Genomic DNA, 15999 nt, shown 5'->3' with positions numbered 1-15999 from the left:
AACCCTGTCTCCACAGTGTTGTAAAGTAATACTGCACACTGAGGATCAAACCCATGTAATGCTGCACTTGACACCTGGTATAGGAGCGAATAAATGCTCATGTCAAAGGAAGCAATGTGTGCTGCTGTAATAAAACAGATGTGGCAGACTGAAAACTTTGAGGCTTGGCACTTTTGTTTTTCTTCTTCTTGTGGTATTGATGTGTTTTTAACATTTATTTTATTTCCAAGGAGGTGGAAAATGTTAGGAACCAGCAGATTATATTTTATTTATAAAATCAGAAAGAAATTATTGTAAGTTCTAATGTTTTTCTGTGAGCTTATGGTATAAAGAAAGTCATGGTTCAAAAAAAATGAAAGTCTGTTTACCATTTGCAGATCTTCTGATTCTTCATCTCATACCTTAACTTGTAACTGCTCTATTTTTTGGATGGTGAGAAGCTACAGCCAGATTACTTCATTAGATACTTGATAGGACAGTATTAGGAAAATGTGAAGGAGGAAATGGTATTTAGCTCTGTTTCCACGAAGATTTAAACCCTTTTGTGGTATTCGGAAATACCAACAACACCAAAATAAATTGCAGCCTTGGAATAGCTGTATCAACATTGATTTTGATATGAATATATTTTGGAGTGTGGTAATATACAGCAAGTTTTTGTAAGGCTTCAAGCCTTTTCCTCCCCTGCCCCTCTTCTTTCTTCATTTCTCTCACTAGAACACTGAAGATCAGAGCCTAAATATCATTAGGAGGTGGTGTCATGAGTGGGACAGTTTTGAACAGAAGGAAAGAGGATAATAGATAATCTAAAGCAAACAGCAAGAGATCTGCTTTGCTGTCACAAGTCTACTGCAACATCTCCGAGAAAATTTTCTGTGCTGTTAGAGTCACAGGGTGCTCAGTAAGGAAATGCAGTCTTTTTGGGAAAACTGATATTTTTTTGTCATTACTTGAAAGAGATACACAGAAATACACATTTTCAAAAATTAAAGAAGTTCAAAAATCTTGATCAAAAGCAGTTTGTTTCGTTACTTAAGGGACTTTTCTAATCCAAGCTGGAAGTTCTCTTCTTGTTGCTGTTGTGTAGCTGAAGGTCTAGAGCAGGAGGATGATGGAATTCAGTTCTCCACAGCTGTAAGTAAAGCTGGAGCAGGATTGTGGGTGTGCTGGAACAGATTGTCTGACGTTAGCAGCGGATCAATGCACAACAAATGTAAATAGCACTGGATGGATACTTAACACATGTAACCATGCGTTTGCTCCTGCAGTGCAGATATGGTGCCTGTGTACGGTGTTAATCCAGTCAGCCTGTTTCCTGAGCCTCCTGCAATCTGTCATACTTAAACCCCTAAGTATCTGGGGTTGTCCAGCTAAATAGCAAAGCTGTAAGGGGAAATAGACCTATTCTAGCACGTCAGAAGAATTGAAACCCCTGCTCAGGGAATGCTGGCAATGGCAGTGAAAAGTTGCAAATGAAGCCTTTGCATTGCTAGGGAAGCTTTCCTGTCTGATCATCCAAGCACCACTCTGGCAGTCACTCCACCACCTCAGCTGGGATCCAAGCCTGCTTGCGGCCACACTCACACAGGCCTTACTCTGAAACAGACCACTTCTGATTTTCGTGGTGGCAGTTCTAACCAGGTTAATCATTTATCTGCAAGTAAGATGATGAGTGCAGCTGGCAACTTGTGGACATGATCACTTATCCCTACCCTCCATCAGCATACAGCATTGCCCCCCAGCAGCATTCCATGTGTATCTTATTTCAATGACTCATAAATAATCATGTTCTTTTAGCTGCAAGTTAAGTGGGTAAAGATTGCTGTTTTTCTGGACGGCATACTGATATATTCTTTACAGATAGTACTGTTAATATTGTTTGGTGTTTGTGGGGGTTTATTCCCCTTAAAACTGTACTTGTAGGGACGCCATAGAGCTAATTTTTTAATGCTTCATTTGGTAAGACTTTCCTGTCATCTTTCTCCTTGGATTGTTGGTGGAAATTTTCTTCCTGTTGTTTATTACAGACATCCCTGAAGGCTACTAATTGTTTTATGTATGTACATTTCATTGAAAATATAACTAGGTTACTTTGGCAACAAGCTGTATGTTCTAGAGAACAGATACATTATTTTTATAGAAGCCTCTCATCCCTAGAGGCAGGAACAGTGATCTTGAATGTCTTTGTAGGTAAAAATCAGTGGATCTTTACTTATTTGTATATGCGCTCCAAATGTAGTCTTCTATTGCACGGGGTTTCTTTCCATTGTAGAGTTCATCTAAGTCTGAGCATCGGAGTCACCGCAATGAAAGAGTGTCCCTCCTAATGCACACCTGTTGCACGGCTATGTAACTGTTCCCTCACCTTGTGATAACATGGACATTATAATTTTTGTGGCCAAATCCTTTGGCATTTAGCGTTGCATGGTGAATTGTTCTGGGAGGCCACATTGCAAATCGTGCGAGCAGCTCCTCTGCTCTTTCTGTCCCCATCAGCAAACTGAAGCATTCCTGCTGACACGGGAATGGGACAACCAGTTAGTAGTATTTACGATAAACCAATTAATGAGGTTTATTACAAAGCACTAGCAGGCATGCTCATTAACACCGTTCTGTGCTAATGCCCATCCTCAAATGTTCATTTTGTTTGCTTTCAGGCATGTTTTGCCAAACAGAGAACACATTGCTGTTCAGTTCTCAGCCCTCTCAGTTGCATTTGCACTCTTAATTCAGAAGGATGGCCAAAGCTTTACTGTGTGCTCCAAAATTGGGTTATTCCTAAGCTTTTGCATGTGCCTGACTGAAGGTATTCCTTTTCAGCAGAGGCAGAAGCAGTGCTGATGTGCATTTCCTTCTCTGACTCTTCCCTACCACCCCTAACATCCCCCCACAGTGGAGGAAAACAAACTGTGTGCTGTTCAGAGTTCTGCTTGTAGCACAGGTCCAAGTGTGGCATTCTCTTCTTTAGCATGTCCTTTTGTCCACTAAGGAATAGCTACACCTTAATTAGTTTATCAAAACAGACTGCACATTATTATTTATAAACTAAGTTGCTTTGGGATAATAATGCTGCTTCATTGTCAGTGAAATGAATAAAAATTTGAACATTCCCTTCACATATATGTGTGTGTGAGACCCAGGCTTTTCCCATGCCCCTTGTCTTCAGATACTACTAATTTTCTGTTGTTTTGACAGCATATAAAATAACTTGCCCTGGAGACAACTATGCTGTTAATTCCTGTTCTAGCCAGCCCCCTGGAATCTGTTTTGGTTAGGAATATGGGAAGGAACAAAGCTGTGGGAAATGGTGTTTCTGTTACTGGTTAAAGAATGAGCTACCTTCACACTGTTGTATGGGCGTTATGTGAATTCAAACTATGAGAAGACATTCACCAATGTACTGTGTTTTTCCTCACCAGTAAAAATAAACTATTCAGTTTCAATGCCATTTCCCAATTTTTGGTCTCCTCCTTGGCTCACTTCCCAAGCAACTCTGAGCTGGGGATGTCTTTCATTCCCACTGCCCATGTTTGTTCTAGCTGCTGGATCTTTTCCATTTCTGGGAGATGTTGCATCTCCCTGTTTCTCTGCCAGACTAATTTTTTTTTGGCTCCAGTGGGCTTTGTGCTGGGAGCAGAGAGTAGCGAGTGTCTGGTCAGAAATGTTACAGTTTCAGGGAAGGTAGATGATGAATTTCCAGGTCATTTCTATTTAGGGTTTTGTTTGTTTGTTTGTTTTCTTTTCTCCTTACTTGTTATATAGTAATTGCGTTTTTTAGTTTTTCTCTCTCTGCTGTCTTCCTATATAGAAGTATCATTTCCAAAGAATCCTCCAAGGTCCCATGAGGAAAACAGTGACCAGTCTTTCATTTCTTATTTCTTCACACACACAGAAGGACAAAGAGCACAGCCGTTCACGTCAGTGCACCACAGAGAACAGTGAAATATTAGAAGAGGATTTTTTTCTTCCTGCCATCTTAACTTTCTTCTTTGTTGATATTAAAGCATAAATTATTCCTAATGCAGTTCTTCCTTAAACATTCATTGTACACTGATAGGCTCAGCAGAGGTGGGGTCACCAGGGGAACGGATGACTCAGGCTTTAAAACACTGAGTCAACAGTCACAATGAGTAGATTCATATACTTTTGGCATGTAAGTACAAGCTGGCACTTCATTTCACTGAGTTTTGTTGGTGAATTTTTCCAGAACCTATTCAGACATAGTGAAATATTGAGAAGGAACATGACCTGTGGTCTGCTTAGGCGTGGGCTATGGTGGGAAGTGTGTTGATGTTGTTACCTGCACTCACGATGTTACAACATTTGCAGTTAAGGAAACAGCCTCAGAATCCCTTTCATGCTTGTGTTTTCATCAGATTCTGTTTGAGTGGTGCAGTAATAATACCAAACACACGTTTAAATGTATAGCATGGAGCACTTTGTCCATTTCTTTTCTTTGAAGACCTAAGGATTTTGGAGAGGCTGATAGTAAAATCTTTCAAAGGGCAATAATATGCAGCATGGGGCTGTGAAGCTTGCCAGCCTGAGAGCAGGATATAACAAGCTTTTTTTCTTTGGCATCAGCTGAAAAGTAGTCCTTTTGTTTTGTTAAACTTTTCATTTGGGCTGTTTTGAAGGGAAATGATGCACTGTGGCTCAAACTGACAACTTCTGTGTTCTTTACCAGGGGCAACTTTATTGAATATCCTCTCTGACTGAAAGGCGAGTTGTGAACAGCAGTAGTCCAGCGTCACAATAGAGACAAATAACACTGTCATCAAAGTAGATGCAGGTTTCATTTTATTTCATTTATCCTTCTGCACCGGAGTCTCCCAAAGAGTTCTGATGCTTTTTGCTGATCTTCCCTACTGGAGATATGCAGATGAGTTATTTTCCTGTCAGCTCTATCCGATGAAATTCGAGATCATGCTGCTAAGCCACCTTTTTACAGGAAAAATGGTCTAATGACTGGATTGCAGTACTGTCACAGAAATAAATTTTCTCCTATGTTCAGATAGCACCAAGGTGGTGACCACTTTAGTGCAAATCTTCTTCCTATTGTTAAAGGTTTCTCAACAGGATAAAAGCCTGTGCTCTTGGCAGCTAAAAGATTTAGTCACATCTAGATAATGTATTTGAGACATGCCACAGCTAGATCATACTATTATTTGTGAGGGGTTTACCTCCATTCATCATGCACTACTACTTTTTGCAAGAGTTCAGCTGTAGAGTTCCTGCTAGGGTCACTGCTGGTGTTTTTTGGGGGTCTAATTTTATTTTTCCTAAGTGTCTGTGTCTTTGTTTTTCTCCCTTTTGTTGTATTCTATTGAATTGTGACCTGGCTAGCCTTTCTGTGTGGTGGGTGTGAAAAATTTGGCTTTCTCTCCATTCCAGCTTCTGATAGTGATCATGAGCTCTCCTGCCGTTCCTCTGAAACTGTGCTACATTCTAATAAAATGATTATAGAGTGCAATATTTAAGGGTTGTATGGGGGCATGAGATCAGGTTTTGTGTGGGGAACTGGCTATATTTGGAAATCTCAGTGACCTGCTACTACTTCTGTGATCAGTTATAGAGAGGACAACGTCAAATAGTGTCAAAAAGGCGTCTGCCTAGCTTTTTGTGCTTTGACAACTGCTTTTCAGTGAATCTACTGTAATTTTTTAGGTGATGTCAAGTAGCGCTAATATTCAGTCATTTTAATAATGCAGCGAGTCTTAGCAGCAAAGACTTGCTAGCAGCTCTCTATTTGAGCCTGGTGCTGTTACATCAGCTGTTCCGTAAGGACTTTATCATGCACAAACTTTTACGCTTATCCCACTTTTTCCACCAGATTATAATAGGGTACATAGTTTGAGACTATGTACCAGGAGATTTCATTGGTAATTTGGACTAAAGCAAAAACTTTAATCTCCGAAGGTTTGATTTAATTGTCTCCCTGTCTCTTTTAACTGTAATAAAAGAGTGGTAAAAAAGCTTCAGCCGGTTTTCCTTTTATTTACTCCAGCAGTAGGTTCAAGCCCAAAGGAAAAAAAAGGTATAAAATAAGCTGAGTTGGCCTTTTGTATTTATCAGAGCTTTTCTAGCACTGGCTTCTCATCAGAGCAAGTTTGCTTGCTGTGAGGATAATCTGACTCACCTTTTGAAAAGTTAAAGGTCAGCTGCACTTGACGAAGCCCCTGGTAGGCAGTGGCTCGTAGAAAATACCCTCAGCTCTTCCTTGGCAATTACCCTCTCTGAAACCATAGGCTTTTCTTTGCTTGCCTCAGGCTTCTGAGATCCCAGGGTAGTTTATTACCCCACAGAAGGCACTGAGTAGATCCCACCAGCGTGTTCACTGCTGTATATTCCATAGGGAAGAATAAAAGGTGGATGGTTTTTGCTTTTGAGCCAGTGTATGCCCCATTAATCTGTGTCCATTCTGTGGAGCAGCTAATGGTGCATTTATTTATTTCCTCCTCCTTTTTCTTCAGTGCTTTCACCCTTCCATTTTGAAGGCACAAGGTGTATTAGTTGAAAGAACCATCTCAGTCACCTGCAGGACTCTGAGCCCAGGATAAAAATGAATTATTCAACCAGAACTGAATTTCTCTGTTAGGTAGAATGAGTTTTAATAATGATGCTATATCGGGAGAATGCAATTCTCATTTCTATACCAGTCCCTGACAAAAGAATTGGTTATATTGCTGTCTGCTTTTAGGCAAGTAGATTTATACCTGACAACTAGTTCTGCTAAGTTCACAAGTAGTAACAAACAATATAAACCAACTTAACCACTAATAGCAGTTAGCTGCTTTAGAATGTGTTTGAAATGGTTGTGTAACTGGGAAAATTTTCAGACAAGAGAGGATCCAACAAGGCTGCTGAGAGAGATTTTGTGGGCAAATGAAATGAGTAGGTATGTAAAATTAACTGCTACTGCAGCGTGTGTAAGTGTGCGCGTATGCGCACGCACGCCCGTGGACTGGGGCTGATGAGCCTCTGGCAGGGAGCTTTGCAGAAGCTGCAAGTATTTTTAGTGGAAACGGGATCTCAGCTTGGTTCTGCGGCATGTGACTTCCTATTTCTGTACGTTACTTCCAAGGGACTTCCTCTGTTAAATCGACTTGTCTCCGGAGATTTAATCTGGAGCCAGAGCATGGTCTGCTTTGTCCTGTGCCTGTGACAGCACTTTCCTGGAGTTTGCTTTTGAGTATTTTATTTTTATTTTGCACTGTCTCCAGCATGCAAGGATCTAGTGGCTGCTACCCGTGATCGGAAGCTGAATACGTTTATCCAAGTCTCAGTGGTGCATCCAGCAGAGCACATTTTGACGCGGTATTCAAGCACTGAAATCGTGGAGGTGAGAGTCTTTCTTATTCAATTAACATGTTGATTAATGGATTGCTCATTTCTTCCTTAGAAAGTGAGTTAGGGATAAAACAAGTTAGTGCACAGTCTTAGGTAAGACAAGCACACTCTGGCAGTTAGTAAAGCATACCTAAGCGTGCTGTAGTTCTTGGCATTTAACCAGGATAAACAGAAATTAACTTGGCTTTTCATGAAAGCTCCGTTGTTCCAATTCGAGGCATGGAGAATATTCCAGTTCTCCAGACATAAGCTTAGAATGAAACAGGGAATAGTCGCTCTCTTGAAGGAACAAGGCAATGCAAAATAAAACTGAATTAAGACTATAGTGAGTTTGGAAAGTATTTTTAAATTGCAGAAAAAGATGGGTGTATTATGTGGTCTGTTTTCCTATTTGTTTTTTATTCTGTTTTTTTCCGTGAGAGAGTTGATGCTTTTGCAATTTGAAAAATATTACCCCTATATCTATAATTTGGGAAAAGAATCTGTGTACGTAATGTCTGTGACTTGATATAAAATAATTAGTGACTTGCATCATACATTACAACAAAAGTTGTCTGAGGCTGCTTTGCTAGTCCTCACTTTGCCCTGTAAGCATTGGTGTCAGAAACAGCAAAAATGGTTCAGAGAAAATGAAGGATGAGCAATGAATGTGTAACTTGCTTAACCTACTGGAGAGATTCATTAAGAGCAGGGAAGTCTCATTGTAAACACACACATGATTTTGCCAGAGGCCTGTTTTAACTGCTAAATACAATGAGAATGTTTCATGAGCTCTTTGTGTGATTACTTTCAACCAGCTACTAATTAAATTATTATGGTTTCAGCCCTCAACTATCCTGAAACTGCTTAATTCAAATATCTTGTATCTGATCAGGATGTTTCATTGCAGACTGTCTGGAATGATGTCATCCAGAAGATGAATAGATAACTATATATATATATTTTAATAGAAGTTGATGCATTTCCTAATGCAATGTCCTAAACCTCAATAAATTCCTGAATTTGTTTTGTCAAGCTTCTTGGCTTTGTAGTCAAGCTTTGGTGGAGGGGAAGGCAGGGGCACGGAAAGTTAATCCATAAGATAAATTACCTTTGTCATGCACAATCCGTATTTTTTTTTTTCTTTTACTTAATGGAAAACTTAAGGATACATGCCTGGTAACTTTGGAAATTAAGTATAATTAAATATTAAGAAATTTTAAACAACATTTTGTATGATTCATTTAATTGTATATCTTTAGCTATGATATAATTACTTCTGTGTACGGCTTTTAGGGGTAATCATAATGTTTCAAAGCACAGGAATGTTACTTTATTGCAGTAGTGCCTAAAGAGGAGTATTTCAATCCCCCCTCCACAAATCAATAGCCTTAATGTCTTACCGAGAGTCTCTGTAGGATTTCTATGCTTGTTATTGTGGCTTAATGAAGATTGAGCTTTTTTTGTATGTGTGTGCAAGTTAAATCTTTAGCTCATTTAAATTAAGATGAAATTGCGGTGCTTTCAGAAAGTGTCGTGGGAGTAAGAAAGGGTTTGGTTATTACAGGTTGTATTCCAGAACTTGATACTGACTGAGCTGTTCAAAACCATGTTACTAGGCTCTGCTTCAGAAACACTTCATATCCTTTCCAGCTGAAAAACTTTCCAGGAAGTTGTTGTGGTTTTGTTTGGGTTTTGCTTATTTGTTTTTAGTTTTCCTGATAAAGTTTTAAGGCTGTTTGTTTTTTCCTCGTTGATTGGGTACTGAGCCTGAGCTGTTCCCATCTCTGCTGTAGACAGCTGACACCTTTTGGGTTTCTCTGCCTCCATAGTGACATCCCACACCTTGCACAGCTGTTGCCTTACTGAATGTTTACTCATGTTGCACAGGGTACAAAAGATCCACTGTTTTTGACTGGTGTGACCTTCCCACCGGAATACCCCATCTATGAGGAAACTAAAATCAAGCTAACAGTCTATGATGTCAAAGATAAATCCCAAGACACGGTAAGTGCTTTGCTTCGTTCTTGCACAGATCTTACTGAGAAAAAAGTTTCTTGCTGTGTTGTTCTTTGGCTCTCATTAGCAAACTGGGGAGATGGGTTGATGTAAAACTGGTTTTGTTGTTGTTGTGCCTAAAATCTACTTTATCTGAAAGAGGAAGAGAACCGTGCACTTAAGATGGGCACTTTGCTGTTGACTTTTTAACTGGCTACGTGAGTCAGCACAGGTATTCCTGGCAAATAAAAGATTGCTCTGGTGTGCTTTTTGAGGGCAGAGAACACATGGAAGAGACTGAGATAGCAGCACTGTGAATAATTTTTCAGAAATGTGTTTCCGATAATATTCTACTTATATGCACAAACCAGAATAACAGCTGAGCCTTTAACTTGGGAGTGAGCTACTCATATTTTGTTTTAATGTCTTGTGTGGTGATACCTGCTGCTTTTCTGTGGCGGCTTCTCTTATTGATTTGTAGCAGTCCAAACTCTACAGTGTCACAGCTAAAGGTGAATCATTTATCGTTCCGGTGTTGTACATTCTTGAATACAGAGTCAGCTTTTTATTCTTGGAAGTTACTCACTTGAGCTGATATATGGAGGTCAGTGGGACAATCTGAGTGATTTAATTGCCGAACATGGAGCTTGAGTGCCATTTTATGTGTTCCAGGTAATCTAAGACAGCCTCACAGAGCTAGATGTCATCATAGGACCTATGGGAGGGAGATGTGTGTTTTTCTTCTGCGGTAGCTGGAGTCCAGCTGATAGTTTGCCCTTGGGGATCAAGAATGGCCCTTGACACCTGTATTTAATTAACTGAATTGCTCTTTATGTATCTGTAGTTGGCACCCAGCATGATTAAAGCAAGTGCAAGCTTATGTCCTGACTGTATATGTGTTCATTATCTATAAGAAGGAAATTAAAGGCATAATTTAAAGCTTGAGACTGTTTTTGAACTGCTTACAAAGTAAAGTTCTATGTTTTGAGAACTTGTAATTTTTTTTCAGGTAGAGAATTATTGATCTATTTGTTTAAATTTTCAACCTTTGTGAGCCAACAGATTGGTTCTGTCCCCTCACTGTGCTCTTTCACTGGGATGTGTGGAATATTTTAAGCACAGAATCTGTGCTTCTTCTCTGTTTAAGAATAACCAGGGAAGGGACATGTACATGCATTTTATAAGGTATACATTTAAAATTTGGTAATGGATCAGACTACAGAGGCTTAAAAGGGGATCTGCTGTTTATTCCATGGAGTTATCACTTGTGGACAAGTAACAGGCATTGAGTTAACGGAGTTGGACTTTGTCCTTCTCTTCCAGTTTCATTGTGACAGATGCTGGAAAATAATCTCCTATCTGTAAGTGATAAAAGTGAACTGGATTGATAGTACTGCTCCCTGTACTACTCCTTTTCTAGCTCCAGGCTTCTCTACTGCCGCTTATGCAGAAGAAGATCTACCTTAGAGAATTCATATAATTTGATAAGCTTCTTGCAAGCCTGTAAGAACTTTCTGTAACTGTTCCTTACAAGTGTAGTACTAGAGTGGAGGACTAGAGTCTCTCCCAGGGAATCCAACTGGTGTAGCCTGTAAAACTGTGAGAGAATACCTTTCTCTATGACAGTATGACTATAGGCCTTTGTATGTGGTGCATTGCCATTGTATGTGGAACATTCTAGATCTTTTTGTAGGGGAAAATATTAATCCCATCTCTGGTATACATACGTTTATCATTTTTTACTAGTCGGCCATTCTAAAGCTGGATGTTGGCAAGAAAAAGTTAAATAAGATGTAAGATTTAAATCAAAGTGACCGGCAGCAAATGTGAGTGACCCCAGGCTACCCTGGTTGCAACTTCATTGGTGGCAATATTTGGACTTCTGCTTACATCCTAAAATCTCAGTGACGATAAAACTTGACTTTCTTACCTGTAATTAATTAGAAGTCATCACATTTTGTGTTAGTTTGGGTGACTTTTTTTTAAGTCTGCATGTTTATGTAGGTTCATAAAAGTCAGGTTGAAAAGAGCTATAATTTGATATCATTACCAGCATAGCTGCAACAGCAGAGACCTGCATGCTTGCTTCACAACCCAAGAAATTGGATGAGTTCCTTTGGCAGTAAAAACTGCTCCATGTGCTGTGGTGTCACAGTTCTGATTCTCCAGTCTACAGCAGAACAGGCTTTCTTGTTCCTCAGAAAGTGATGCCACATATTATGGCTGCCAGATGTAGTCCTACCATTCCTTCAAACAGACAGGTAATCCAGTTGGGGTGCAGGGGAATCCATGCCTGCTAGGCACGCCCTGTTCTTCTAGGCTGTGCTCCAAAAAAGATACTAGCAAAAATAACTGGGAATTTATGGCAAAAATAACCCTGGGATTTGACTGTGAGATATTTTTCAGAAATTGTGCTACAGTAATAATTCCCACAGCATCAGGGCTGTACTACTCCTTGCCTCAGTTAATAAACTCGAAGTAGCTAATATCCCTTGTCACAAATATATACTTGAATTTTCTTATTTCTCTCGTTGCAACTATAAGAAGTGAATTCTGTGCATTAATTAAACTCAGCAGGGTTTCACTGTCACAAATAGAAGACTGAAGAGAAGGCGGGGAAAATGCAGTGGGTGCATCACAGGGTAAAGCGTTTTCTTAAACCTCTGTCTGTACAAGAGAATTAGCTCTCATTTTCAAACCTGCTGCATTTTGACTGTAATTCTTGGGTTGTGCACACAGGTCATGATATTAAAGTGAAAGAGGATGCTTCTCACTGAGGAACAACCAGAATTTATTTTTGGCCTCATCTTTTAAAACAATCTTAAAAATAACTTTTTGATGCTAGTGTTCCTGGTACCAGGAAGCTGATAGTTACTTCACTCTTGCCTGTCATTAAACTTACATTATGTAAGAAGTGTGGTTTAATTATATTGAAATACTGTGCAGCTGGGATCACATTCACTGTACTTGACACACTGAATGTTCTGACTGCACTTTTCACTTTTTATGCGTCTCTGTCTGATGTTGATCATAATTATATCTTGGCTGTGTCAAACTCTCTGTAATTGAGGCTTTTTAATTTGATGAAGCAGGGTTTTTTTTGTTTGTTTTGACTGGTCTTTCTAAGTGATTAGTTACAGTTAGTTTTCATGTAAATAGAAACTTATAAGAAAGACTATGGTATTCCCAGTTACCTTTGATATACTTAGAATAAAGTAGTTGGAATGCTTATGAAATACCATCAGTGAAGCCACGCATACAGATCCGTGGGTAATGGCATGTTATGAAAAATGTATAGTGACATCTGTTTCTACATCACTAAGATTTTCTTCTCATATTGACATGAGCAAATTGATGTTTTGCTGGCTTGAGCTACACTGTCTTTAGGATTTTGGAAAGTTGGGTTTTGTTGCAGTGCTGGGGCTGTACCTGTTCTTTATCATTGTCTAATAAGATCAGAATTTTAAGCTTGTAAACTCTTCAAAAATTACCTTTGTCCCACTTTTGCACAAACACGCTGTTCTTACCTTTCTTACAGGTATGCAGGTTAGCCCAGTGTGGTCTAGCAAGTTCTAGAGCTGAAGTCAAGTTCGTTCTCTGGGAAAATACAGCACAGCACAAGCCAGGTACCACTGCCACAAGACAGAGCCACAGAAAATACAAAGCTGAGGGTTTTGCGTGACACTGTGAGGAATCTAGGGCCTAATCTGGGAGGCAGCAGTTGTTCTGTTTGGAATATGTGTGTCCTGCAGCAAGAGTTAGGAACCTCAGTGAGTTGGGCCACCTCTTTTTTTTCATCCACACATGGAGAAGTGCTGGGAGCAGAGACAGGAGGAACTTTCTGAACTTGCTGGGAACTTTCTGTATCTTATCTTTGTATCACCCTTTCAAAGATAATCTCCTTTGGATGGATATAACTACTGGAATTCAACATGTGATACTGAAAGTTACACACAGCCATTCCAATGTTATCTCCTGAGAGCAAGCAGAAACTGGATCTATAAAAGGCTGTTAAAATATTAAACATTTGACAGTCTGGTCATCCTTTTTTTACTTCCCAAATTATATCTTAATCACTGAGAATAAAATTAGATTAATTTGATAATTTTAGAAGTAGCGGGGTTAGAAGTTCTGTTTTGGATATGGGAACATATGCTGTAAAGTGGCAATTTTAGATTACTTAGGCTTTAAATGACATGTCTTTTAACTCTTGGGGTTTGAATCTTCTATTAAACCTGTTCACTAGGAATGAAATTTTGCAAAAGGTTTTTGCCTTATGTGTTTCTTGATTTTGCATGTGTCCCTGTTAAAATTGAATCCTGCTGGGGTGAGTGGAAAATGAAGACTGTCCATCATGACAGAGGCATTTTGAGCTAAGCAGTGAAGCCAAATCTGAAGTGACAGTGTTCCGTGTTCCCTCGTGGGCATTGATCCCTGTCACACTAGCACCATCATGCAGTTTGGTTTTTGGTGCTTTGCCACGTCTGCTGAAGGAGCATTAGGAGCTCTGCAGAGTAGTGTGTGAAATGCATTAGCAGAGATAAATGTGGAATCTCGTACCTTGCCTTCCTGCTCTCTGCCTGCACCAGAGTGCACTCAGTCCCTCACTCCTGTGAATGCCAAAAATACTTGAAGCAGTTTCTCTTCAAAAGCTGAAGCAAAGTGCTGTTCTTTGTTTAAAGAAAAAGCCACTTAAGTCCTCCCTTTCTCAGTTCTGTTCACTGCTGTCTCTGTAGAATTTGCAGAGAAATATTGCCTTAAATTAGAAACTCTTATTATCTCGTTCTCCCTAAAAGAGCAGTACTGTAGACTACTACAGCCCTACCCACAGAAATACTTGCACTAAAGCTTTAGATGTTCATGTTTCTCTTCAAAATCATCTAATTTTTTTCATAAATATATACTTGATGTTAGACTTAGTTTTCTCTTTGCATCAGGCTAGATGTTCTTATGAACATCACTATTAGGAGGAGGAGAGGAATGTTTTTTGATTCTTCGAGACATCTATGTGTTGCATCCACCCAAAGTATTATTGTTAGTCTTTCTCTGTATTTTTTAAAAGTCTTGGATACAAAAAGGGAAATTCAAACAACTGACATTCCTTGGGGTTTATATTGATATAAATCCTTTCTTTGAAGTGGCTGAGGATACAAAGAGGTTTCATATATTTTAGTCTGTCTGTAAGAGAATTGAGGATAAGTGTCAAGACCAGTCAAGTTACAGGTAGAGACTTAAAGTCCATTTGTAGCCCTACTGCTCTTTGCACCTCACCCTTGAAAATTCAGTGGGAGGATTTGGCTTTGCAAAAATCTTTCTCCCTTTGAAACTACTACTTTTTCTCCTACCCTTTTATTACCTTTTTTTCTTTTGTTACTGAGGCAAGCTCCTCCCTATTGCTGTATCATCAGGGAAAATTGTAACCTGCTGTTCATTAATTTTCCATTTTCTTTTCCCTTTCTACCTACTCTGCCAATCAAATGCTACTGCTGCCTTACATCAGGCAAAGGTTTGTTCTAAAAGGTGACATTTGGGAAAAGATTTGTAAAAGTACCTAGCAATGAGACCAGTGGTACTCTCTGAAAGTTTAAAGGGTTGCCTTGAAAATTGCTTAGAAAGGAAGGAACAAATTAGTAAATTATAACATTTTCCTGTAGATTTTATTTTAATCAGCTAGGGATTTCAGTAACCTAGGCATGATTGTTGCAGTCTCTGTAACACTGCCTAAAAAGCTTGCAAATATGTCATTCTTGTATATCCTTCATTGCTCTGCCCCGCACTAGACCAGCACAGAGCCCATCAGAACGGTCAAACAAATCCAAGGTGGCTTTTGCACTGCCCTTTCGTTTCCAATGATGACTTTTAGTGTTCAAGGGACATGTGCCTCGTATGGAAGGCTGGGATGTTTCCCTCTGAAATATGCACACTGCAGCAAATAGAGGAAACAGAGCGTGGCACAGTGTTTCTGTAGTCAGTGTGGAGCAACCTGGCAGTGAGAACATGACCTCCAGGTGTAGAATACGCTTCTGTCCTTTCAGAGCGTTGATCTGCTTTCTCTCCCAGTGCCTTTGATGCTGACACTGCCTGGACAAGGCGTACTGGAGGAGCTGCTTCTCAGGAGGGGTGGCTGGTGCTGCCAGCAGGCTGGGTACTGCAGCCCTCATGGGGAGCCCAGCACTGCAGGGGCGAAGGATTTCCTTGAGCTAAATGCAGCAACATGGAAATGTTTGAATCACTCTGAGGATAAGGTTTGTTCATTCTCATTGGTAGTTTTGTATTTATTGTCAGGTGAAAGGGTCAGTTCCTCCAGCTCAGGTGTGTGGGTACCCAGACAACAGCTGATCTTGCTATTGAAGTCTGAGGCAAAGAAGGCATTAAGTACCTCAGCCTTTTCCTCATCCTTTGTCTCTGTGTGCCTCTGCATCCATTAAAGATGAGGTTCTCCTCAGCCCTCCTTTTGTAGCTAATGTATTTATAGAAACATTTGTTACTGTCTTTTATGGCAGAGGCCAGATGAAGTTCCAGACGGCCTTCGGTCTTTCTAATTTTCTCCCTGCGTAAGCTAATGGAATCCTTGTGGTCCTCCTGCATTGCTTTCCCTTTCTTCCAAAGGAAAATCTCTTTTTTCTCCTTGAGTTTCAGCCCAGGCTCTTTGCTCATCCGGGCCAGTCTTCT

The 15999-nt window shown here is 39.9% G+C and overlaps 1 protein-coding gene across 10 annotated transcripts in view; it reads left to right on the top strand.

Moving 5' to 3' along the window:
• Positions 1–15999, top strand: part of INPP4B (inositol polyphosphate-4-phosphatase type II B) — a 293798-nt gene that overhangs the window by 125020 nt on the left and 152779 nt on the right. For all 10 annotated transcript variants that reach the window (XM_066186440.1, XM_066186445.1, XM_066186446.1 and 7 more), the window contains 2 exons: positions 7224–7342; positions 9220–9336. In XM_066186440.1, coding sequence (XP_066042537.1) covers positions 7224–7342; positions 9220–9336 — 236 coding nt within the window. The remainder of the gene's footprint in view (positions 1–7223; positions 7343–9219; positions 9337–15999) is intronic.

The sequence above is a fragment of the Chamaea fasciata genome, unplaced genomic scaffold, assembly GCF_029207755.1.
Source record: "Chamaea fasciata isolate MVZ Bird 193981 ecotype frontalis unplaced genomic scaffold, bChaFas1.0.hap1 SCAF_6, whole genome shotgun sequence".
In the NCBI taxonomy this organism is placed as follows: domain Eukaryota; kingdom Metazoa; phylum Chordata; class Aves; order Passeriformes; family Sylviidae; genus Chamaea; species Chamaea fasciata.
The sequence above is the reverse complement of the archived record's forward strand: the minus strand, read 5'-3'. Positions and strand labels throughout refer to the sequence as shown.